Genomic DNA, 24,260 nt, shown 5'->3' on the forward strand with positions numbered 1-24,260 from the left:
TGTATTGAACAAGGGGAGTTAGTTGCGAGGCAGACCATGTGACATTTAAGTACAGGACCATCACGCTGTGTCAATTATCTTTCAGCCACTTTTACCATGGTCTGTCTTGGAAGCCTTTTCAAAGTGCCAGAAATGTGGACAATGGGTTTCAAGTAGACTCTTTCCATTTAGTGATGGGCAGTTATATATATAAAAGATCTATTAACACAGCCTTTGCCTCCAATCAGAGTGTGACATGATGTAAGTGTAGGAAAGCACAGCAGGTCAAGCAGGATCTGACCCAGAAAACCTGCATCGGTGGGAGAATGGTAGCCGACCAGAGGCAGGCGGTTCTGAGAGCAGCTGCAGCAGCAAGATGAGCGCCTCTATCAGTCTGCGCTCTGTACTTCACATCAGGGACTCAGCAAGTTTACAGCACAGTAGGGCAACACAGTGGCACAGCGCTTAGCACTGCTGCACGAATCACAGCGCCAGGGACCCAGGTTCATTTCCAGCCTTCTCTGTGTGGAGTCTGCACATTCTCCCTGTGTCTGCGCGGGTTTCCCCAGGTTTCTTCCCCCCATCCCAAAGATGTGCAGGTTAGGTTGGGTAGGCTGACCATGCTAAATTGCCCCTTTAGTGTCTCAAGATGTGTAGATTGGATGGCTAAGTCATGCAAAGTGTGTGGGGTTGCAGGAATAGGGTGGAGGAGAGGGCCTGAGTAAAATATTTGTGTCAGGGAATCAGTGCAGACTGAATAAGCTGAATGGCCTCTCCTGCACTGTAGGAATTCAATGAGATGTGCAGCTACAAATGCCTGGAGGTCAGCCTCCCCAAAGAGATGGACAGTACTAAAATTAGTCATTTGATAGCACATTGCTAAAGCAGGAAGACGAGTTAGGTGTCAGGTTGTCTCATCATCAGAATCTGATGGATCTCGGAAAAGTGCACCCCTGGAACTTAACCCCCCTCATTTGACCACTTTTTTTGGTTTAGCTCCAAAAAAAAGTCAAAGTTTTTCTTCTTGCACTCATCAGGACACTTTACAAGAATAGAAGTATAAGGACAAACAACAATTCATACTGTATGAGAAGAGAATAACGATTAGTTGGCAAGTGGACTCTGACTGGTAGAGCTAATGCCATGGAAAATGCACCAGTTGATGGTGATTAACAGCTAACTGCCAAGCATCGGGTGTACTGCCTGTATATCTGGCACTGCCAAGCATCGGATGTACTGCCTATATATCTGGCACTGAAACTTATGTACCGCATTACTGAGTGTGGTAGACAGAAGGTCTTTTTGGTTTGACTGCAGCATCCTGTTAATGATGAATACCATTTGTATTACTATTGCATTGTAGCAGTGTGAAACAGCTAGCGTCATCTGTTGGTCAGATTTTTGAGATACCTTGCCCTTCCAAGGTAACCTGAGGGAAGGTGGGCATTTTTCAGGGCCTTCAGCCACACTTTGACCAATCAGGGTCAAACTGCCTGATTTAAAATTCAAACAATGCTTGGCAGTTATCTGTCCAGACACGCACATTACTCGATCGGGTCAGATTCAGATGAAGAGCCCACCTGATGCCTAATCTGTCTTTCTCCTTTAGAAGGTGAATGATTGAACCTGTCCTTCACCTGATTCTAATTGATTTTGTTGTAGCTTAATTTGTCTAAAATCTGATTGAGTTCATATAGCCCATTGACAGGAAAGCCACTCTCAGTGGCACAGTGGTTAGCACTGCTGCCTCACAGTACCAGAGACCTGGGTTTGATTCCCAGCTTGGTCACTGCCTTTGTGGAGTCTGCACATTCTCCCCATATCTGCGTGGGTTTCCTCCTACTCTCCGAAAGATGTGCAGGTTAGGTGGATTGGCCATGCTAAATTCTCCCTCAGTGTACCTGAACAGATGCCGGAGTGTGCCGACTAGGGGATTTTCACAGTAACTTCATTACAGTGTTAATGTAAGCCTATCTGTGACTAATAAATAAATTTTTACTTTACCCTTTGTGAAAATTGCCCCTCTGAGTGTACCTCTCAGCCAACTGCACTAAACCAGTTTAACTGCTCCTGATCACATCATTGTCTATGGGATTCATGTTCCCCAACATCAACTGTGCATGACTGTGAAGCACTTTGGATCACCCTGAGTGAGTCAAAGGACCCGTCTCAGTTCCAACATTCACTATTTTCATGGCAGATAGAGTCTGCACCTGCACCCACCCACTGAGAAAAACATTGACGGTGGGGTGGGAGGGTGGGGGTTAAGCTTTCAGTTGACCCCGACTTTGCTTACTGAGAATGAGTCTATTACAAGCTGGAGCTGAGAATGGGAATAATGATAAAAGCAGTGCAAGACGAGTCTTTGAGCAAACATCAAGTTCACCTACTCTCTCCGTAGCAATGCCTAGGCAGAAGAGCGGTGGCACAGTGGTTAGCACTGCTGCCTCACAGCACCAGGGACCTGGGTTCAATTCCCGGCATGGGTCACTGTGTGGAGTTTGCAGACAAACCATGGGCCTGGAAAACAATGGTTTAATCAGGCAGACACAGCATGGGTTCATGAAGGGAAAGTCGTGATTGACAAATTTACTGGATTTTTATGAAGATGTAACGAGTGCGGTTGACAGAGGGGACCGGTGGATGTGGTGTTTTGAAATTTCCAGAAGGCGTTCGATAAGGTGCCTCACAAAAGGTTGCAGCAAAAGATTAAGGTACACGGAGTTGGGGGTAAAGTGTTAGCGTGGATTGAGGATTGGCTATCTAACAGGAAGCAGAGAGTTGGAATAAATGGGTGCTTTTCTGGTTGGCAGTTGGTGACTAGTGGCGTGCTGCAGGGATCGGTGCTGGGGCCTCAACTATTTACCATACACATAGACGATCTGGAGGAGGGGACCGAGTGTAGGGTAACAAAGTTTGCTGATAACACAGAGATGAGTGGGAAAGTAAATTGCGTGGAGGACGCGGAAAGTCTGCAGAGAGATTTGGATAGGCTGAGTGAGTGGACAAAGACCTGGCAGATGGAGTAGAACATTGGCAAGTGTGAGGTTATCCAGTTTGGAAGGAATAATAGAAAAATGGACTATTACAAAAATGGTGAAAAATTACAACATGCTACTGTGCAGAGGGACCTGGGGGTCCTTGTGTATGAATCGCAAAAACTCAGTTTGCAGGTGCAGCACGTGATCAAGAAGGCAAATGGAATGTTGGCCTTTATCGCAAGGGGGATGGAATATAAAAGCAGGGAGGTCTTGCTGCAATTGTACAAGGCACTCGTGAGGCCACAACTAGAGTATTGTGTGCAGTTTTGGTCCCCTTATTTGCAAAAGGCTATATTGGCCTTGGAGGGAGTACAGAGAAGGGTCACCAGGTTGATACCAGAGATGAGGGGGTTAGCTTATGAGGAGAGATTGAGTAGATTGGGCCTGTATTGGTTGGAGTTTAGAAGGCTGAGGGGTGATCTTATAGAGACATATAAGATATTGAAAGGGCTAGATGGGGTAGAGACAGAGAGATTCTTTCCACTTAGAAAGAAAACAAGAACTAGAGGACACAGACTCAAACAAAGGGGAGTCAGTTTACAACAGAGTTGAGGAGGAACTTCTTCTTTCAGACGGTGGTGAATCTCTAGAATTCTCTGCCCGTTGAAGCGGTGGAGGCTACCTCGTTGAATATGTTTAAAGTCACAGGTAGATAGATTTCTGATCAATAAGGGAATTAAGGGTTATGGGGAGCAGGCAGGTAAGTGGAACTAAACCACTTTCAGATCAGCCATGATCTTATTGAATGGCAGGGCAGGCTCGAGGGGTTAGATGGCCTACTCCTGCTCCTGTTTCTTATGTTCTTATGTTTCCTCTGGGTGCTCCGGTTTCCTCCCACAGTCCAAAGATGTGCAGGTTAGGTGGATTGGCCATGCTAAGTTGCCCCTTAGTGTCAGAGGGACTAGCTAGGGTAAAGGCATGGGGTTATGGGGATAGGGCCTGGGTGGGATTGTGGTCAGTGCGGACTTGATGGGCTGAATGGCCTTCTTCTGCACTGTAGGATTTTATGATTCTATGAAGAGAGAGTGCAGCATTGTTGAGGCTGTTACTGCCTAAGAGCTGTAGAGAAATGTGTCTGCCATTATATGTGCTTGGACACTGAAGCGGGAATTTTACCACCTCGACAGCCTCAGAATTAGGGTGGGCAAGGCTTGCAGAATGGAAATCTTCGTTGGCCTCGGGCAGGATTTTATGATATTGAGCAAGTTTGTAAAACCCTGCCCTGAGTCAGATCCTTGAGATTCTAATGCTTCTTATGCCTGAAAATTGTTTGGAGATTGGAGTTGAGTTTATTTGGAAGTGGTATCATGCATGTACCTGATAGTGTCACTCAATGTCAAACAGCCTTTCAAAGCATGGGGGCTAGTGCTTTGCATAATGCGCAAGAAGCCATGTGAAACTGGGCAGAGGGAGCAAAGGGAGCTTGTTCCAAATTGGTCACCCCACCCCCGCCATTTTTGTCCTGGACCTCCTTTCCTTTCGCCTGTAGTGCATACAATTTGAAGCTCTTGTGACCTGAAGGTCTGGCGTTTCTGTTCAAATGAAAGATCAAAGGGCAGAGTGGGTATCTGAGCTTCCCCCGCTGAGCTGGCTATTTCCCAGGCTGTCACACTGAGAGGCAAGCAAAGACTTTGTTCTGAAAGAAATCTGCCTGGCTTCTTAGGCCAAGGCTCTCATTGTCTAGGCTAAAATAGTTTGAGGCTTAAGAAAAGATCCAGTGTTCATCTGCCGATCAAAGGCTGAAGTAGTGGACTCCTAAATCTCTCTTGCCATTTATTTTTTTAACAAAAGAGTGCAGTGCACAAAGTGTGGGACATTGAGAATGGCCTAAGCTAGCTTTACTAAAACTGCCAGGGCAGCATTAGTAGTGAAAGGAGCGCAGAGACTGAAAGTACAAACTTTGTTTGGTCTGAGAAGCTGGTCATTGTAGTCATTCATGGGGGTAACTCCTTTAACCTGTAGTTCCTGTGGCCGAAACAGAGGAGGTTAAGATCTGTAACTAAACCCAGTGCAGCAGCAGAGGAGATGGACATTTCTGAATCTTTCACCTTAGCAAAGTACGAAATAGGACAGGAAGCAAGAAAAATTAAACATTTTAGATAGAAAACTTCAGTGTCTGTCACAAAGTACATGGTGGCTATGTAGATAAACCAAGCACAGCATGAATTTGATCCAAAAGAAATAATTACACTGAGGGCAGAAGAAAACAATCAATTCTGAATCATGTGAACATGGGGGTTATAGACACAAAGGCAGCATGCTAATTAAAAAAGAATTTAATTGTAAAATTTGGGCAGTTTAAGTGTTTTGGGTGGGAGGGCGGTGTGGTGAGAGGGAAACTGGCTTCTTGTTCCTTAAAATAGCCACCAAGCTATTGTCATCCTGGGCTTCTTTTCCAAGCCAGCAGCTGACTTTGCTCCTGGACCAGGTAGGAATTTGGGGATGAGTGGCAGGGAGGAGCCTCACATTCCAAATCAAACCCATTAATAGAGGCTGGTGGTGGAATTGGTTTCTCAGGACTGCCTTGTTGGGGGCGGTGGAATGGGTTGGTGGTGGGGTGGTTGTGCATGCGGATCTTGCAGAGAAGTGGAAGACTGCAGCAAAGAGCAAAGGAGGTCCAAGCTTTCCTTTTGGGACCTGGAGCAGCAAACGTAAACCTCAAGACCATTGTCTAGGTTGATCCTCCAAACTGAGGGAGTATTGTGTCGTCACAGGTTTGATTTTTTAACACTGCTGATTCAGGTTAACATTAAAGCTACATGGGGAAAATCATATGAATCACAGAAAGCTCATCTTATAGGGGGTTATATATTGGCATGGATTGAACATTGGCTGGTTAACAGGAAGCAGAGAATAGGCAAAAATGGACCTTTCTTGGGTTGGCAAGATATAACCAGTGATGTGCCACAGGGATCAGTGCTGGGATCCCAAGTGTTTACAATTTATATAAATGACTTGGATGAAGGGATGGCTGCCAAATATACTGTTGATAAAAGATAGATAGGAAAGTAAATTGTGAAGAGGACATAAGGAGACTACAAAATAATATAGATAGGATAAGTGAACGGGCAAAGACCTGACATGTTGAGTATAATGTGGGAAAATGTGAAATTTTCCACTTTAGCTGGAAGAATAATAAAGAAGCATATTATCTAAATGGTGAGAGATTACAGAGCTCTGAGGTGCAGAGAGACCTGGGTGATCTCTCACCCGGCACGGTAGCATAGTGGTGGGGCAGCATGGTAGCACAGTGGTTAGCACTGCTGCTTCACAGCTCCAGGGCCTAGGTTTGATTCCTGGCTCGGGTCACTGTCTGTGTGGAGTTTGCACATTCTCCTCATGTCTGCGTGGGTTTCCTCCGGGTGTTCCGGTTTCCTCCCACAGTCCAAAGATATGCGGGTTAGATTGATTGGCCATGCTAAGAAATTGCCCCTTAGTGTCTAGGGATGCGTACGTTAGAGGGATTAGTGGGTAAATATGTAGGGATATGGGGGTAGGGCCTGGGTGGGATTGTGTTCGGTGCAGACTTGATGGGCTGAAGGGCCTCTTTTTGCACTGTAGGGTTCTCTGATCCTATGATCTAGTGCACGAATCAGAAAGACTAGTTTGAAGTACAGCAAGTAATCAGGAACATAATGGAATGTTATAGTTTATTGTGTGGGAAATTGAGTATAAACATAGGGAGGTTATGTATCAATTGTTCAGGACGTTAGTGAGAAGACATTTGGAGCACTGTGTTAAATTTTGGTCACCTTATTTAGAGAAGGATGTAAATATGTTAGCAGCAGTTCAGAAAAAGTTTACCCAACTAGCAATGGCTGCGTTGTCCTTCGATGAAAGATTAGAGAAGTTAGGCTTGTGTCTGCTGGAGTTTAGAGAGGTAAGAGGCGACTTGATTGGAACACACAAGATCCTGCGGGGCCTTGACATGCTGGACATGGAGAGGATATTCCCTCTTGTGGGAGAAGCTGGAAGTAGAGGTCACTGTTTAAAAATAAGAGATCGCCCTTTTAAAATGAAATGAGTCAAAATGTTTTCACTGAGAGGGTCGAGAATCTTTGGAACATTCTTCCTGAAGAGATTATGGAAGCAGAGTCTTTGAATAGTTTTAAGGTAGAGGTAGATAGATTCTTAGTAAGCAGGTGTGATGTCTGGAATAGGTGGGATGCAAATTTGAGATTACTGTCAGATCAGCCATGATCTTATTAAATGGCAGAGCAGACTCGAGGTGCTGAATGGCCCACTCTTGCTCCTTATTCATATGATTCCTAATCAATGGGGTTGAGGCATGTGCACTTGGAGCTTGCTGATGGAGTACTTTGGTATTAACCGCGCTCTCAACCTGCTGTACCACTGTCAATGACTTATGCACATATACTCCCAGGTCCCTCCTGCACCTGCCTCAGAATCATACCCTTTTTTTTTATATTGTAGGTAAAGACTTTAGAAGCAAGGTGGGAATGTGGAGCTGTGGGTGCAATCAGGTCAGCCATGACCTCATTGAAGGGCGGAGCAGGCTCAAGGGGCTGAGTGGCCTATTCCTGTCCGAATTCATACGTTCACATGTTCCCGACTGAAATTTTTGTTCATTATCTTACGATGCCACCCTCAAGAATCTGTATCCACTTTATCAATATCTTCCATGGTTTTAAAAGCTTTGAAGAGGAGTTTTCTTTATTTTATTTCTCTCTAATTGACCTGGGCCTTTACCGAGATTTTAGCCTCTTGTAGGAGTTTGTGAGATTTTCGAATGGGATGGGATGTTGAGATTTACAAGGCACCCGCAGTCGTGTGGGACAAGCTGGATGAACCTGTCCTTTGCCTGTCCGTCCTTGTTTATATGTTAAAGTAAAGGGAGGGGAAACTTAAAATATTTAATACCCCAAAAATGCCAGCAGTATTTTTTTCCCCACATCGATATTATCAGCTAGAAAGAGCTTGTTTGTCCATCGAACATTTGAAAATTAGCAGAGTGATGTTGGTGCGTAGAGAAAGGTTTTATGCAATTGGAGTCAGGTGACAGCAATACCCACAGATGAATCTTGCCCAGCCTGAGGCTACCCAAGGATTAACGTGCCGGGGAATTGTCCATTGCCAAGAAGATCCAGTGTGAAACGATTTCAAATGCCTGCAACATGGGTGTTGAAAATTCTGGCATCTTTACGAGCATCTCTTGGCACATGAGAGCCTGTTACGAGGGATTATGGTAATTAAAGAAGCAAAGGTCAGTAGACATCAAAACTCACAAAAGAAAGTGTTAAATAATTTATATCAAATTGTTTTACAGCATTCAGAACACTGACCGCTATTTTACTTCATTTCTTTTTACTTTTCTCATTTTGCTGATAAAAAATACCGAATCATTTGTGTGGGTTAATGTTTCCTCTGGTTGGCACTTGCGGTGAAAACACATTTACGATTTCGCAACAAACAGTAACCAGAGAAGAACTTCTCCAAATGAATTTTTTTTTAAAATCTCACATTTATATAGGACTGACGTTTTTGGCCTTTCCCGCAGGTGGGATCTTCTGGTCCTACAGGTGACCCTCGTAGCAGGATCCTGGTAGCGCACACGGTGGGCACCGCAAATGGCCGCTGACTTTAGTGGGACTGGAAGATCCCTCTGTTGGCCAATGGTGAGCCGCTTCTAAATCCGGCTTATCTCTTGCATGACTTCAGAACATCCCAAAGCATTTAGAATCAAAGAATCCAACAGTGCAGAAAGAGGCCATTCGGCCCATCGAGTCTACACCGACCACAATCCCACCCAGACCCTATCCCCATAACCCCATGTATTTACCCTAACTAATGCCTTGATATTAAGGATCAATTTTGCGTGGTCAGTCCACCTAACCTGCACATCTTTGGCAGGAGACCGGAGCACCCAGAGGAAACCCACGTAGACACCATCTGTAGAGATAGTGACCCAAGCCAGGAATTGAACTCGGGTCCCTGACGCTATGCAATGCCATCATGCCGTCCGTTAAAAATAAGCACAAGTAATTACAACTGGCCAGTACGGGGATTGAACTCACAACCTTGGTGTTATTAGCACCACATTCTAATCAACTGAGCTAACCGGCAGCACTTACTCAACAGTCAGCCTGGATTGTGCCCCTCGTGACTCTGGAGTGGGACTTGACTAACAGTCTTCCGATGCAAAGGCCCACTCTTGAGTCATGCATCCATAAAAGGAAAAAATAGGTGGATTTACTTTATACCTAATCATATCATCAGAACATTTTAAAGTTTTTTTTGTCTGAAATGCTAGATGAAATTTTCTGGCCCCAGACACCTCAGGGCTGGTAAGTCCCACCTGAAGTCAAAGGGCCTGTTGCTGATCTGTCCAATTTTCCATCACCCGCCCCACCCCGCATGCGTCCCACAGTGGGCGGGACCAGAAGGTTTAGGCCACACTGTCTGGCGTTGCTTGGGCAAAGATGGCAACCATTCTGTAGTAGCAAGACTGCAAAAAAAAAACAGCGAGGTGATAAATGACCACAAAAACACTGCAGATGCTGGAAATCTGAATAAAAACAGAAATGTCAGTAGGTCAGGCAGCATCTGGGAGAGAGAAAGAGTCATGGGTGGGGATGCAAAATTGGGGTCTCAGACGCTAGCTCCATATTCCGATGCCTCCAGGATAGTTCTGTCAGGTGGAAGGGTGCAAGAAACATGATCGCTGACAATTAAATGCCCCTCGAGCCCATTAAGGAGCTTACTAAGGGACATAGCTCCATTCTAGCTTGGAATTGCCAACATTCTTTTAGGATAGCGACGGACATCCTGTATTGCGCCAACTAGCGGATTCACCATCAAGCCCAAGTAATTTTTTTCTCCAGTTGTTTTGAGATTAAACTTCAGAAGCCAACTAACACCATCGCCAGTGCTGCATCAATCCTCGTCATTCATGGTCACTTTCAATCTCCTGACCCTCCCAGAAGCTGCCCACTCTAATCAGCAAGGCAGTGGCATCCCCGACAGAGCTGCCGCCTGCCATTAGCACAGGCAAAACCAGGAATGGTCTTTTGGATGGGGCCATGGAGGGTGATTCTCTTGAGTGGATTGGGAAATCACAGGAATTTAATGAAGGGATGAATCAATGGGATGAGTAATTTCCCTGACCTGGACTTAAGAATAGTTTCAAATGCAGTCCAGAGCAGAAGGGCTAATTCCAGTAGATTGACTCCTTCTGGTCGGAATGCTTTACCTTCTCAATATTCCTAAGGATATGGAGTGCAGCATCAGCTGTAGATGGCAGAAACTGTGATCACGGAACGGCACTGTGCCTTAAGCGCTCTATAAATATGAACTAGATGTGGTCCAACCATCTAATGTACTGATCCACTGTTCATTGCGCTTCATCTGGAGCTTTAGAAATGCCAGATTGAAAGATGATGGATTCATTGCAAACTTATTATTTCCTGACAAGGTAGTTTTCTCTTAAATTCAAATGCCTGAGGAGTGCTTGCACCTCTGGAAAACCTGGGTTCAAATCCAGCGTCACCAGGTGCATTAGAGCTCCGAGCTGCTTGGTTCCCGTGCAAAATTAATTTGGGGAAGCCAAAATCCAGCCTCTGATTCGCATTTATCTGCAGCACTAAGCTGGCACTAGATTGACAATTTTGCCCAGAGCGGTCATAGCAGTAATTTGTGTGGAAAATGGAAACCTGTCTCATTAAGCCAGTACATTTCTGACTGGAGGGAGGTTTGTTCTGAAACTGTTGCTGTACTTTTCCTGATGCCCTTTCGGCCCATTGAATCTGCAGTGCCGTTCAATCATGGCTAATAAGTTTCTCAATGCCATTCTCCCACCTTTTCCCCGTAACTCTTGATCCCCTTTTCAATCAAGAACCTATCTATCTCTGTCTTAAAGACACTCAGTGACCTGGCCTCCACAGCCTTCTGTGGCAATGAATTCCATAGATTAACCACCCTCTGACTGATGAAATTCCTCATCGTCTCAGCCCTTTTCTCTAAGATTGTGCCCTCAGATCCTAGTCTCTTGTTAATGGAAGCATCTTCTCCACACCCACTCTGTCGAGGACTTACATTATTCTGTAAGTTGCAATGAGGTTCCCCCTCATCCTTCTAAACTCCATCGAGTACAGGCGCGGAATCTCCTCATACTTCAAATCTTTCATTAATTCCCAGGATCATTCTTGTGAACCTCCTTTGGACCCCCTCCATAACCCTTTCTTAGATATGGGGCCCAAAATTGCTCACAATACTCCAAAAGTACTTTGCTGACAAGAGGACTGGCGCCTCCAGTGTGAAAGCTTCTCTGGGCCCCACAAGGAAACCTTGAGACTTCCCACACCTCTCAAGCTTCCATCCCCTTCTTCAGACTGCCCCACCCATCCCATCACCTGCTGGTAACCCTTCCTCAGCACCCTCGCCAGTCACCCAATAATGCTTTCCTCTATCAGGTAGATACTGCTTCCCACCCCCAAGCTGGTTAGGTGGCTGGCAAGGCGACCAGATGCTTTGCTGACGCCCTCGGCCCCTGTCCCCAGCATGCATAACTCCCACCAGGAATTTGAATTAGTCTCTGGGTGTCTGAGAAACAGAAATTAAATGTGTTTATCAACCCTCCAATTACACATTCTCCGCCTTTGCATAGCGACCTCAAAACTGCTAATGCGTTTGTATTTCTGGCTATATCGCTTTCAAAGACTACGCCTTTGAACTTAACATTGTCACTGCAAATCCAAAACATTTTAAATCTAGCGGAAATGCCAAGAGGGCAATTAAATGCACAATGCTTGGAACTTGCACAGCCTATGCAGCACATGTCACTAGGGCAGGAAGTTTATTTTTAATGAATATTTATGCGTGAAGAGTAGCTCTCTTTTAGAAAAAGAAATGACAGAAGAAGATTGAGCAGATATATTTTTGGTAATTAGGTAAATGCTCAATGAGTTATTCCCGTTTTGGCTCCCATTAATAAATGATTTGGGCCACAATTAGAACAGAAAGATAATCGGGCAAGAGTTGAGAAGGAGGCTTTGGGGGATTCCATAGGGCGATTACTGTAACATTGATAATTATTGATTAATAGTCGTCAGTGTGAAACTGTTGGAAAACAGCATTAGTGACTCTCCTGATTGATTGGTTGAAGCTTACAGAACAACGATAATGGAATGCAGCAGCAGTGGATAGAGAACTCAGTGCCAGAATCTGACTGCTGCTACTGTCTCATGATCTGCTTCATTCAAAGAGCTGTGATGTAGAGCAGGCATACTTCTCGTTTTGTTCTCTAACTTTCCGCCAGAGTTATTCAAGACCATTAGGCTTATTAAGTGGTCTCACAACACCAGGTTAAAGTCCAACAGATTTATTTGGAATCACGAGCTTTCGCAGCGCTGCTCGCCTGATGGAGGAGCAGTGCTCTGAAAGCTCTTACTTCCAAGTAACCCTGTTGGACTTTAACCTGATGCTGTGAGACTTCTTACTATGCCCAGCCCAGTCCAACGCCAACATCTCCACCTCTTGGTTAGGCTTATTGGCAGTGCGTTGATATCGTGGCTTCTTCCCCGCGTAGTAAACAGGAAATCCTGAGTTCAAATCACAGCGGTGCCTCTGTCCATTTGATCAGTGCATGGGCTTTTACATTGAAACCTGGCTGAAAATAGAGTTGGCAGAAATGTAATCTTATTGCTTCTCGGCCTTTTGGCTAAGATCAAACATCAGGTCAAGCCCAAGACGGGTGCAATGCCTCATCTTGTCAGCTTGGAACTTGTTTAAAGTTTTATCTTATTAATGTCACAAGTAGGCTTACATTAACACTGCAATGAAGTTACTGTGAGAATCCCCTTAGTCGCCACACTCCGGCACCTGTTCGGACACACTGAGGGAGAATTTAACATGGCCAATCCACCCAACCAGCACATCTTTTGGACTGTGGGAGAAAACCAGAGCACCCGGAGGAAACCCACGCAGGCACGGTGAGAACGTGCAGACTCTGTGCAGACAGTGACCCCAAGCCGATTAGCTAGGAGTACAGTTTAAAGAACAGTTAACTTGGGCTATGGGGTGCTGCTGGCAAAGCTAGCATTTAATGCCCATCCTGTGTGTGGTTCACCGGGCCACTGCAGAGAATCAGTCACATTGCAAGTGGGATTGGGGTTTGTGTGATCAGAGCAGTGCTCATCCTTATAATTCACTGCAGCATTATTGGCATTGCCAGATTAACTAAAGCATGTATTTGGCCAGTGACTTCCAGTCTGATGAGTGAAAGGGCTCACCTGAGGCATGGTGGCACAGTGGTTAGCACTGCTACTTCATAGTGCCAGGGACCTGGGTTCGATTCCCGGCTTGGATCAGTGTGCGGGTGGAGGCTGCATCTTCTCCCGGTGTCTATGTGGGCTTCCTCTGGGTGCTCTGGTTTCCCCCCACATTCGGAAAGATGTGCTGGTTAGGTGGACTGACCCAAACAGGCGGCGGACTGTGACGACTAGGGGAATTTCACAGTAACTTCATTGCAGTGTTAACGTAAGACTTACTTGCGACTAATACATAAACTTTAACTTTTACTTTGACATGAGAAGGAGCAGAATCTGATGTCGGAAGATTGACAGTCTCTGCCGGAATCAAGGGTTTTAATTCAATAGGGCAGCATGGTCAGTTCCGGTTTGGAGGGCCAAAGGGTCTGTTCCTGTGCGGTAATTTTCTTTGTTCTTTGACCACCTCAGTTTGTGGTTTGTTTACAGGGGCGAAGGAGATTGATATTGCTGCTACGCTGGAGCATCTGAGAGACCAGCGACCAATGATGGTTCAGACAAAGGTAAGCTAAAACTGAAGCAAAGCGTGCAACACATTCATCAGCACAAAAAAGAAAAATGGGTTTTTAGTTTCTGCATAATAAGCTTTTTAATCAGAATGAGCAACATCGGTGTCAGAGTCTACAGTCCAAAACATTCTCTGAGCTTTACAAATTCCTAAGGAGAAAATGCTGGAAAATCTCAGCAGGTCTGGCAGCATCTGTAAGGGGAGAAAAGAGCTGATGTTTCGAGTCCAGATGACTCTTTGTCAAGGCTGATGTCAAAGATGACCCTTGGTCATCTGGACTCAAACATTTGCTCTTTTCTCATCTCATAGACTCTGCCAGACCTACTGAGATTTTCCAGCATTTTCTCTTTCGGTTTCATATTGCTTTTATTTTTTACAAATTCCCACTTCCGGGAGTTGTCATTTGTCTTTGATCGCTCCATGAGATCCGATGCTAAGGAGTGGAGCATTGCAAGAAGAGTTAGATCAAGTTTAACACAAGCTGTGGGGAGCTACACCTCTATGGAGAATGAGACAGTATGGACATAAATCAACCTCATGGAATTAATTAATAGGATAGAGCTCAGGATAAGATTGGACATGATCTGTGGATGAACGGGCTGAATTGCAATGTCCTATTTCCTGCTTTCTCATATTTTAAGTTCGTGTCCACTTTGGCCAGAATTCTACCTCGATGTGGTGGCCTTACTCCATGGTTGGAAAGTTGGGGTTGCTGCTGCTTCTGCTTGGCTGGGTCATCTCACGCCCATTTTATGGTTCCTTGGCTTAAGGTGGGACTTCCACCCCCACATCTGGGTGGAAGTCCTGCCTCCCGGAGCTGCCAACCAATCAAATAGCCAGCAGTTCCCTGGCCCCAGCAGCGCCCAGCGCCTAGGAGAGGTGGCAGGTGGGTAGTCCCTGAAGAAGAGATTCTACGACTCAAACTTCAGGTTAAGTCTGAAGTTCCATTCGGCCGGACTAGGGCGACACTTGTCAAGGCGAGGGAGTTCATGGGGTTGGAGGCCATGGACGGGGCCTCTGATGGGTCGAGGGTGCCTGAACAAGCCTCCCACCCTCAGTCCACAAATAAGCTGCCTTCACATGGCATTCACACGCTGCCATGGGTAAAAACCCAGCCTTGATGGGAGGAGACCCTTAAATGACCATATATGGGAAAGCGGGCTGCCCATCTCCTCCGCCATAATAAAATCCCATCAAGGGTGGGTAGGCAACACCATGGCATGCAATTTTACCCCTTCCCCCACCCCTCTGCCTCTAAGGCTGCCCGTCGGGGATGGGCAGGTGCTGTAAAATTCTGATCTTTTCCGTTGTAGATCTACTTTCTCCAGTGGCTCTATAGGTGAAATTATTGGTCGGAACCAAATTGACATATGAGGAGAAATTAAACCGTTTGGCCTTGTACTCACTGGAGTTTAGAAGAATGAAAGGTGATCTGATTGAGGTATATAAAACACTAAAAGGGATTGATAAAGTAAATGTAGACTAAGTGTTTTCCCTTGTGAGGCAATCTCTAACAAGAAGTCACAAGAATAGGTTGAGTGGCGATAGATTTAAAACGAGTTGAGGAGGAACTACTTCTTGCAGAGGGTGGTGAATTTGTGGAACTTGCTTCCCCATGGCATGGTGGAGTCTGAATCATTCAATGGTTTCAAGGTGGAGATAGATATATTTCTGAATAAAAAATGGGTTAAAGGGATATGGGGAACAGGTGCAGAGATGGATTTGAGACCAGGGAGAGATCAGCCATGATCTGATTGAATGGCGGAGCAGGTTTGAAGGGCTGAATTACCTCGTGCTGCTCCTAATTCCTATGTTCCTATGAACCTGAAAGCCGCAGATCTGTAGTTCTATTCCTGGGCAGAGTTGGGGAGGGCAAAAACAAAGTCAGGTGAGGATTCTGACTCTCATCACAGCTCAAGAGACCTCTGCTGCAAACTACATGTGAAGACTGAGTAAGACTGGGATCAGGGTTTCGTTACAATGACACCATTGGCTGTGGGACAGGCAAACATTCTGTCTAGACACATATGCGAAAAGTGGCCCTTGAGCATTTGGTGTTGGAGGGTTTACTGGTGCTGACGGAGCCATGCATCAGCAAGACTTTGATTTATTATTGTCACATGTATTAGTATACAGTAAAAAGTATTGTTTCTTGCGCGCTACATAGGCAAAAGCATACCGTTCATAGAGGAGGAAATGAGAGAGTACAGAATGTAGTGTTACAGTCATAGAAAAGAGTTAGAATGAAGTTTTAGAAGCACAGAATGAGAGTAGAAGATAGAAGGTATGCTGGGCACAGCTTGCAAGAAATCACCTTGATCCAGCGCCACCTTGGATTAGAAAAACGACAACTATTTAGGGGGAGCAGGGGAGAGAGAAGGAGGAAGAAAAGGAAATGCGAGGAAATCAGATCCAACAAAACCTTTTGTTCATTCTGGGATCGGCCTTTCCCAGTGCTCACGGTGCATTATCTGGCTGTAGACTTTATCCAAGCTAAACAGATCACTAAGGAGATCTTGAGACGCTGTCTCTTGGGTGGATGAAGATGAGCAGACCAAACGTACAGAGTCAGGTTTACACGCTGAGTCATGTACCCAGGTACAAGGATCCTCATCACTGCAGACACTTGCTCTGACTGCTGCTAGGCAACAACAAGCCTCCTCACACACTCAAATTCATTTATTCAGATGCATGGTGAATTATAAATATCTGATTACAGACCAACGGGAGATTCTCTCTGGAGAGTTTTCTTTTGGATGGATCTAAACAAACCATGCGCTTGCATCACTGAATATAAATAAGGAGTAAAAGGCCTTCAAAGTCATTTAAATCTGTAGATTAAAAGTCAGGTTTGAAATTTCAATTCTGGCAAATCCTGTAACAGGTAAGATTTGGTACTGCTGCCACATACTATGCATCCCAGTTCATACCATTTCCTGGATAAACTTGTATCAAATGAATCATTTTTTTAAAATCTGACTTTAATAATCAGATGTACCACATTTGAGAGTGTTTGAACAGCAAGTGTGATGACATACATTGTCACAGTCCCTGTAAAAGCTATGTATCGTAGAATCCCTATGATGCAGAAAGATGCCATTTGGCCCATCGAGTCTGCACCAACAACAATCCCTCCCCGGTTCTATCCCATGTATTTACCCCACTGACGCTAAGGGGCGAGTAGAGATGGGCAATGAATTCTGGCCAGCCAGCGATGCCCATGTCCCACGAATTAACGAAACAAATGGACTGTTCTTTCAAAGAGCCAACTCACACACGATGGGCTGAATGGCCACTCTCTATTCTGAGCAATCCACCTAACCAGCACATCTTTCAGGCTGTGAGAGGAACCCAACATAGGGAACGTTCAAACTCCACAAAGTCACCCAAGGCCGGAATCAAACCCAGGTCTCTGGCGCTGTGAGGCAGCAGTGCTAACCACTATGCCACCATGCTGGGCAGTGCCATGTGAACCATAAACCCTAGAGACACAAATGTCCAAAAGGAGAAAAGATCAACACTTCAGCATTTGGAGCTTTTGACAGCGCTGGAATCATATAGCTGACCTCCTTCATCATTAGGGTTGCCTCCCAGGGTTTGAAGCATAATCGTTCAGGGTAGAGGGAGGCCAGTCAGCCCATCGTGTGTGAGTTGGCTCTTTGAAAGAACAGTCCATTTGTTTTGTTAATTCTTGGGACATGGACATCGCTGGCTGGCCAGAATTTATTGCCCATCTCTACTTGCCTTTGTTCAGAGGGCAGTTGAGAGTCAACCAGATTACTTAGACCCACTCCAGTGTTCAAAACCTTGCAATGTTTTCTGTTGCAGGTAGAGGTCCAATTTCTTTTGTGTGAGTTGTTATTTAATCTACTTCCATCCCTTTTCAGGCTGTGCATTCCAGACCATAAAAATATGCTGAGTGGAAGAATTTCTCCACATCTGCTTTATGTTTTGCCATTAATTTTGATTTGGTGTCCTCCAGTTGATGGATGTGGAAACAGTTCCTCCTTATTTACTCTATCAAAACCCCTCATAATTTAGCACCCCCTCTTAAATTTCTCCTTTACCGCTCTGGCTGTTGGATTCTATGAGGTAGTGTAGGCCTGCTGGCAACTGCCCTGGGAGATGCTAATGAGGCTGTCCTCTCAGTGGAGCCTTAGCCATCAGTGACATTGTACAACTGTAGTGTAAGGATCTGGCACATATAAGGTTAATGTGAACTGGTTATAATCCTGCCCACATAGTGTAAGAAGTCACAAGATCCAGACCCAGGGGTCAGTGAGGCATTGAGCAGAGAGGGATTAGGTCCTACGCATGGAGCCTGTACCCTTTACTGTACTCCTGTAAGCAATTCTACATGTTAATAAAGACTTAACCGACCGAAGACCAGGAAAATGATTTCAGAGACACCGTTATGTATCCAACACCTTCCAACATGTGGAGCAGCTAACGATCAAATTCCACCAACCACGCTAAAATGGTGAAACAATCCAAGATGTTGGAAAACTAGGACAAAACATCAATGAAAATTCTGAGGGAAGCTCCCAGCAGAAGCTGAAGGCACAGAGAAGCCTCACCTAGAAATGTTACAGAGAAAAGGCCTGGAAGCTGAAGGCAGAGTTTTTTTTATATTCGTTCATGGGATGTGGACATTACTGGCTGGGCCAACATTTAAAGCCCATTGCTGAAAGCATTTAAGAGTCAACCACATTGCTGTGGCTCTGAAGTCATGTGGAGGCCAGAACAGGTAAGGACAGTAGACTTCCTTCCCTAAAGGACATTAGTGAACCAGATGGGGTTTTCCAACAATTGGCAATGGTTTCATGGTCATCATTAGACTTTTAATTCCAGATTTTTATTGAATTCAAATTTTACCATCTGCCATGGTGGGATTCAGACTTGGGTCTCCAGAGCATTACCCTGGGTCTCTGGATTACTAGATCAGCGACAATACCACTACACTACTGCTTCCCCTTTCACTGCAGCAGAAAACTGGTGATCTGGACATCCTTGGGAGTCCCGCTTCAGTGTGCAGCGTCCACAGATCCTGCAAGGGTGAACTGCAACTTTTAAAGTTCCAGGCTGCAGCTTTTCTGGAGAACACTTTCGCTCATTCAGTGTCAGAGGCATAAATGAAGGAAAGTTCATTTGTAAAGCTCAATTCCTCAGTTAGAGCCCCAACACTCATAAGATCAAAGCAAATTAATTAAATACATCTTTTGCGAATGTTGCGACTGTCCAGCTCAGAAAACAGCAAGCATAATTTTAAATTCAAACACTTTCTTATCCGGCATAGCAAACTGCGGAAGGAAAGAAGTCAGCGCAGTGCATACTCAGGCAGCCATTGCTAAGGGTCTTCTTCAGAAAGCACGCCATCACCATTTTGCAGAACTCATCCAAACCAGCAAGTGTGGGAAATCTCTTTGACTTGGAGTTAACAGCAGTTCCCTCTGGTGAACTGGTGCAGCGACAATAATCTGTCCCTCAATGTTACCAAAAGGAAGGGGGTTGTCATTGGAAGCATAAAGGAGAACATGCCCCTGTCTACGTTACCGGGGACGAAGTAGAAAGGGTCGAGAGCTTCATGTTTTTAGGTGTCCAGATCACCAGCAACCTGACCTGGTCCCCCCGCCACTATAGTTAAGAAAGCCCAACGCCTGTACTTTCTAAGAAGACTAAGGAAATTTGGATGACAGCTAAGATGCTCACCAGCTTTTACACCATAGAAAGCATTCCTTCTGGTTGTGTCATAGCTTGGTATGGCTCCTGCTCTGCCTAAGACCACAAGAAGCTACAAAAGGTAGTGAATGTAGCCCAATCTTTCAAGCAAACCAGCCTCCCATTCATTGACTCTGTCTACACATTTTGCTGCCACGGCAATGCAGCCAGCATAATTAAGGACCCCATGCACAGCCCAGACGTTCTCTCTTACACCTTCTTCCATCGGGAAAAAGATAACAAAAGTGTGAGATCATGTACCAACCAACTCAAGAACAGCTTCTTCCCTGCTGCCAGCAGACTTTTGAATGGGCCTCTCTTGCATACACTTAGTATGATTGTAACACTACGTTCTGCATTCTCCCTTCCTCCTCTGTAAACAGTATGCTTTGTCTGTATAACACGCAAAAAACAGTACTTTTCACTGTGTACTAATACATGTGAATAATAAATCAAACCAAAAATCTTGAAAGCCTGTAGGCTCATGAAATTGCGGATATAATTTAAATTTTTTTTTAACATGGATCATAATCCACCACTTCTAACTCAGTTTGGAATCCTAGACCCAGACCAGTCATGGTATTGGGGAATTTAGTGTTCAAGGTTTTAAAGATGCAGCATTAGAATCACAGAATCCCTACAAGGTATAAGGAGGCCATTTGGCCCATCGAGTCTGCACTGACCACAATCTCAGTCAGGCTATTCCCACAGCCCCACATAATTACCCTGCTAATCTCCTGACACTGGACTCAATTTAGCATGGCCAATCCTCCTAACCCGCCCGCCTTTGAACAGTGGGAGGAACCCGGAGCAAATCCACACAGACACAGGGAGAAAGTGCAAACTCCACACAGTCACCCGAGGCCGGAATTGAACCAAGGTCCCTGGCACTGCAAGGCAGCAGTGCTGACCACTATACCACCCCACTTTACTTCTGGTTTTAAACAAAAGTCAGAAGAAGAGCAGGTGAGTATGATGCTATACCCTATAGGGCCAGTTGTAGGCTACGCCATTGCAGGACACAATGTTACTGAGTCATCCACCAAATTCAAGAAGTTTTTAAAATCTTTTGGTATTTATTTTAACTTGCAAACCAACAAAATACTGTAGAGAACTGAATTGAATAAGAGAGCCCAGTTGCCATAGGAACCTATCAATTCCTTCATAAGTGATCTCTACAGGATGGCAAAGGGGTGTGAACATGGAGGTTTAAAGTCTGCACTCATCAGAGACTGGATTGTGGTGGGTGTACAAACAATATACTCCCTGACCTCCTCCAGGCTAAAGCAGATCTGATACTGGACAAGGCAATCAAGATAACCACCCTGTCTGAGTTACATTCACAACACTGGACAATCTTAAAGGGAGAGGATGAAACCTGGGCTGGAAGCCAACCCCCCCAGTCTAGTTTATCAGGGTACAAGGACACAGAGAATCCAAGTTAGGGAAAGTGATTCCAGAGCCAGTGGGGCATTCTAGCCAGCACTCCGGTGTGAAGGACCTTCACAGCAGAGATCAATGTCCTGTGAACACAGCTCAATCCTTCCATTGTAACCAGATGGGACACAATAGCAAACTGTGCAAGTCAAACACACAGAAGACCCAAAAGTTATCCACAAGGTGCTGTGGATAAATACCAGTGTACCCTCAAGGTCAAGAGTGAAAACCCAGAGGAGACAAAGCCACGTTTCTTGGATGAGGTTAAGGATTCTGGTTTCCCATTTTGGAATGCAACCATCTTTGTCAACGGTCATCTGACAGATCTTTAAGTGATCAGCCATTTGAGAAGCCTCTACGTCCAATGACAACGATGGTATAGCTGGCCTACACAGCAACTTCTGTGCCTGCACCATGCAGCTTTCAGCCAGTATGCCATGTCCACAAGGGATGCTGAAATCTGGTAGCAGTCTCCCAAAAACGACAGCAAAAAGTGGAGGTGAGCATAACACAATCTGCTCTTCCTCAGCTACAGAGGACCCCCAGCATTTAGAAAGGAGAAAAGAAATGAGTGCCAAGGAGATGAACCCAATGGTTTCCCACCCAGCGAGGAATGATTTCAAATAGCAGCAAAGATTGATCAACACAATGCCCAAACATACTTCAACATGAAGGAATGAGAGAAAAGAATGACAATGCACCCCAAATATCAGTGTGACCACCAAGTCAACAGCAAGAACTAACAGCACCCACCACTCCCCTGACAAAACGGCAAATGGGATATGGTAGGGTTATAAGGCCCCCAGGCCGCCTGAACCTGTAAATTCAAGGACTTGAAAGGGGGAGATGGGATAGTGAGAATGCTTTAATAGTGCTAATGTAGAACAACAGTAATGTGGTTGCAGCAATATAAATGCACGAGGCAGATAACAATGTAGGAATGAAGCAAATTTGTGTAACTCTATATATGTCGGATAAAGAATTGGGGGGGTGTAGTGTAATGGTTTGGCACATACACGGCTAATGCGGGACTGAGTACGTATGGGCCACACAGTGATGTAAGAAGGTACATGGCCCACGTGAAGATGGCTCACAGCTGGCATCTGTTTTATTCAGGCTAATGCCCCTTCAGAGGGTGCCTCAGGATGGGAGAAACCTCGCATTTTCCCCTTCCAAATCTGGCATCTCTGACTGGGCTTGCAGCCTCAGGGAATTGCTGGCCATTTTTAATTGGATGGCAGACCCTCTTAATTAGCCACCTCTGGGAAAACCTTCCCAGTGTCAGACTGGGATCGGATTCCGGATATGATTCTGACTCATACCCATGCGGTAAGAATAGAAGATGCCTCCTTGAAGGAGCTGTCCGGAGCTATCAATTCCTCTGCTGCTTCACTATAGCCCAGTGATTCCTTCTTCTACTTCAAGTACTCACACAATTCACTTGTGAGAGTTTTTAAAATCTGTTTCCACAATCCCTTCAGACAGTGTATTATGTTCATACAGCACCAACAGGCTTGAGTTTGATCCAGATACCAGAATTTTACTGCCTCGTCTGCCCAAGGCGCATAAGATCCCACCTGAGGCCAATGGAGAATGCTGTTCTGCCATTCTCGCCCACACTAGAATTGGGGCGGGCAAGGCGGTGAAATTTCAGCCTTAGTCTATGTTTATTTTGCATTCATTCGTGGGACATAGGTGTCACTGTTCATCCCTAGTCACCCTTGAACTCAGTGTCTTGCTCGGCCATTTCAGAGGGCAGTTGAGAGTCAACCACATTGCTGTGGCTCTGGAGTCACATGTAGGTCAGACCAGATAAGGATGGCAGATTTCTTTCCCTAAAGGACAATAATGAACAAAATGGGTTTTTCCGACAATGGTTTCAAGGTCATCAGTAGATTCTTAATTCCAGATTTTTTTATTGAATTCAAATTCCAGCATCTGCCGTGGTGGGATTTGAACCCTGGTCCTCAGAACATTAGATCAGTTTCTGGATTGATAGGTGATAATACTACTAGGCTATCACCTCCCCTGGTTGATTTAACTAATTTCTGTTGGTTTATTAATTGGAAAGTTCCAATCCATCTGATTGTTTTTTGGGGAAGTTGGAAATTCAGCCCACTGTCAGCGGTCTAGTGACCTCTCCTGCACCAATTGGGGTCATTCGCAAGTGAGGACAGGATCATGTTGGTTTATTATGCCATTTGTGGTTGGTTATCTTCCTGACAGTCATGGTTTATGGTCACACACGTGAGCCAGGTACCAGGAGGTTGCTCAAAACCGACGCGGGCAAGAGCCTTCAAAAGAGGAGATGGACTCTGAATGGGTTTATGGTTTAAAAAAAATAGATTATTATCCTAAGTAAAACCTGTAATGACTTCAGTCAGGCCATTGAGGTTGGCCTATTGGAGTATGAACTCCCTGATTAAGGGTCCAATTGATGGGCCAGTCAGGGAGTCTTTACCTTGTCCTTAACTGGGATTGCCAATTCCTCTGACACCTCCAAAGGTAGACAGCTAACTGCTAGCATTCTGTGTACTGCTGTTAGAGTTTGTAAATAAAGAGATTTTGGTGAAGAGACTTCTGCATCCAAAGAATTATTATAAAACCCATATGGCACACAAAATGACAAGGCAATTTGTTCTAACTGTGCTTGTTTATCTTCCACAGGAGCAGTTTGAGTTTGCATTGACTGCGGTAGCTGAGGAGGTGAACGCTATTCTAAAGGCACTGCCACAGTGAGAGACAACCAGAGACTCCGCGTGGCTCCAATGCACTTCAATCCTGCCGGTCTCTGTGAATGTCGTAGAAAATGTGACCTGATCTTGGCTGTGTAAAAAAAAACCTTCATTTTAACGGCTTTAGAAAATGTGTCTCTTCAACATCTGTAATTGATGCAATTCCTAACTCCAAAAAAAAACTCTGAACGGTTTCAAAGTGGAAAGAAGTAAAGATTAGATGATAAGTATTTGTACAGAACACTTTTTTGGGACTGGACAGAACTGGATGCAAAGCACTCAGGTGATAGCCCCGAAATACAACAGATCTAAAGTCAAAATTTTAAAAACATAACTTGTTGTTTTTCATTAACTTCAATATTGGAAGAAAGGTGTAGAAAGGCCTCTCAGTATTAATTCTACAGTGTATTAATTCTATTGCAGAAATTAACTATGTCAGTATTTTGTACCTCCCCCGTTCCTAAAGGCTGATGTGACCGTTTTTGCCATAATAGCAATGTGACTTTCACAGTGTTCTTGTGTATTCTGGGTGTCCTACGTTACCCACAGATAGTTAGTC

The 24,260-nt window shown here is 45.0% G+C and overlaps 1 protein-coding gene across 1 annotated transcript in view; it reads left to right on the forward strand.

Annotated features, from left to right (window-relative positions):
- Window positions 1-23,928, forward strand: part of ptprn2 (protein tyrosine phosphatase receptor type N2) — an 891,364-nt gene extending 867,436 nt beyond the window's left edge. The window contains exons 22-23 of the mRNA XM_080212823.1: window positions 13,733-13,806; window positions 23,634-23,928. Coding sequence (XP_080068949.1) covers window positions 13,733-13,806; window positions 23,634-23,705 — 146 coding nt within the window. The 3' untranslated portion in view covers window positions 23,706-23,928. The remainder of the gene's footprint in view (window positions 1-13,732; window positions 13,807-23,633) is intronic.
- The last annotated feature ends 332 nt before the right edge of the window (window positions 23,929-24,260 follow it).

The sequence above is a fragment of the Carcharhinus amblyrhynchos genome, chromosome 2, assembly GCF_965287045.1.
Source record: "Carcharhinus amblyrhynchos chromosome 2, sCarAmb.v2.hapA, whole genome shotgun sequence".
Lineage (NCBI taxonomy): Eukaryota > Metazoa > Chordata > Chondrichthyes > Carcharhiniformes > Carcharhinidae > Carcharhinus > Carcharhinus amblyrhynchos.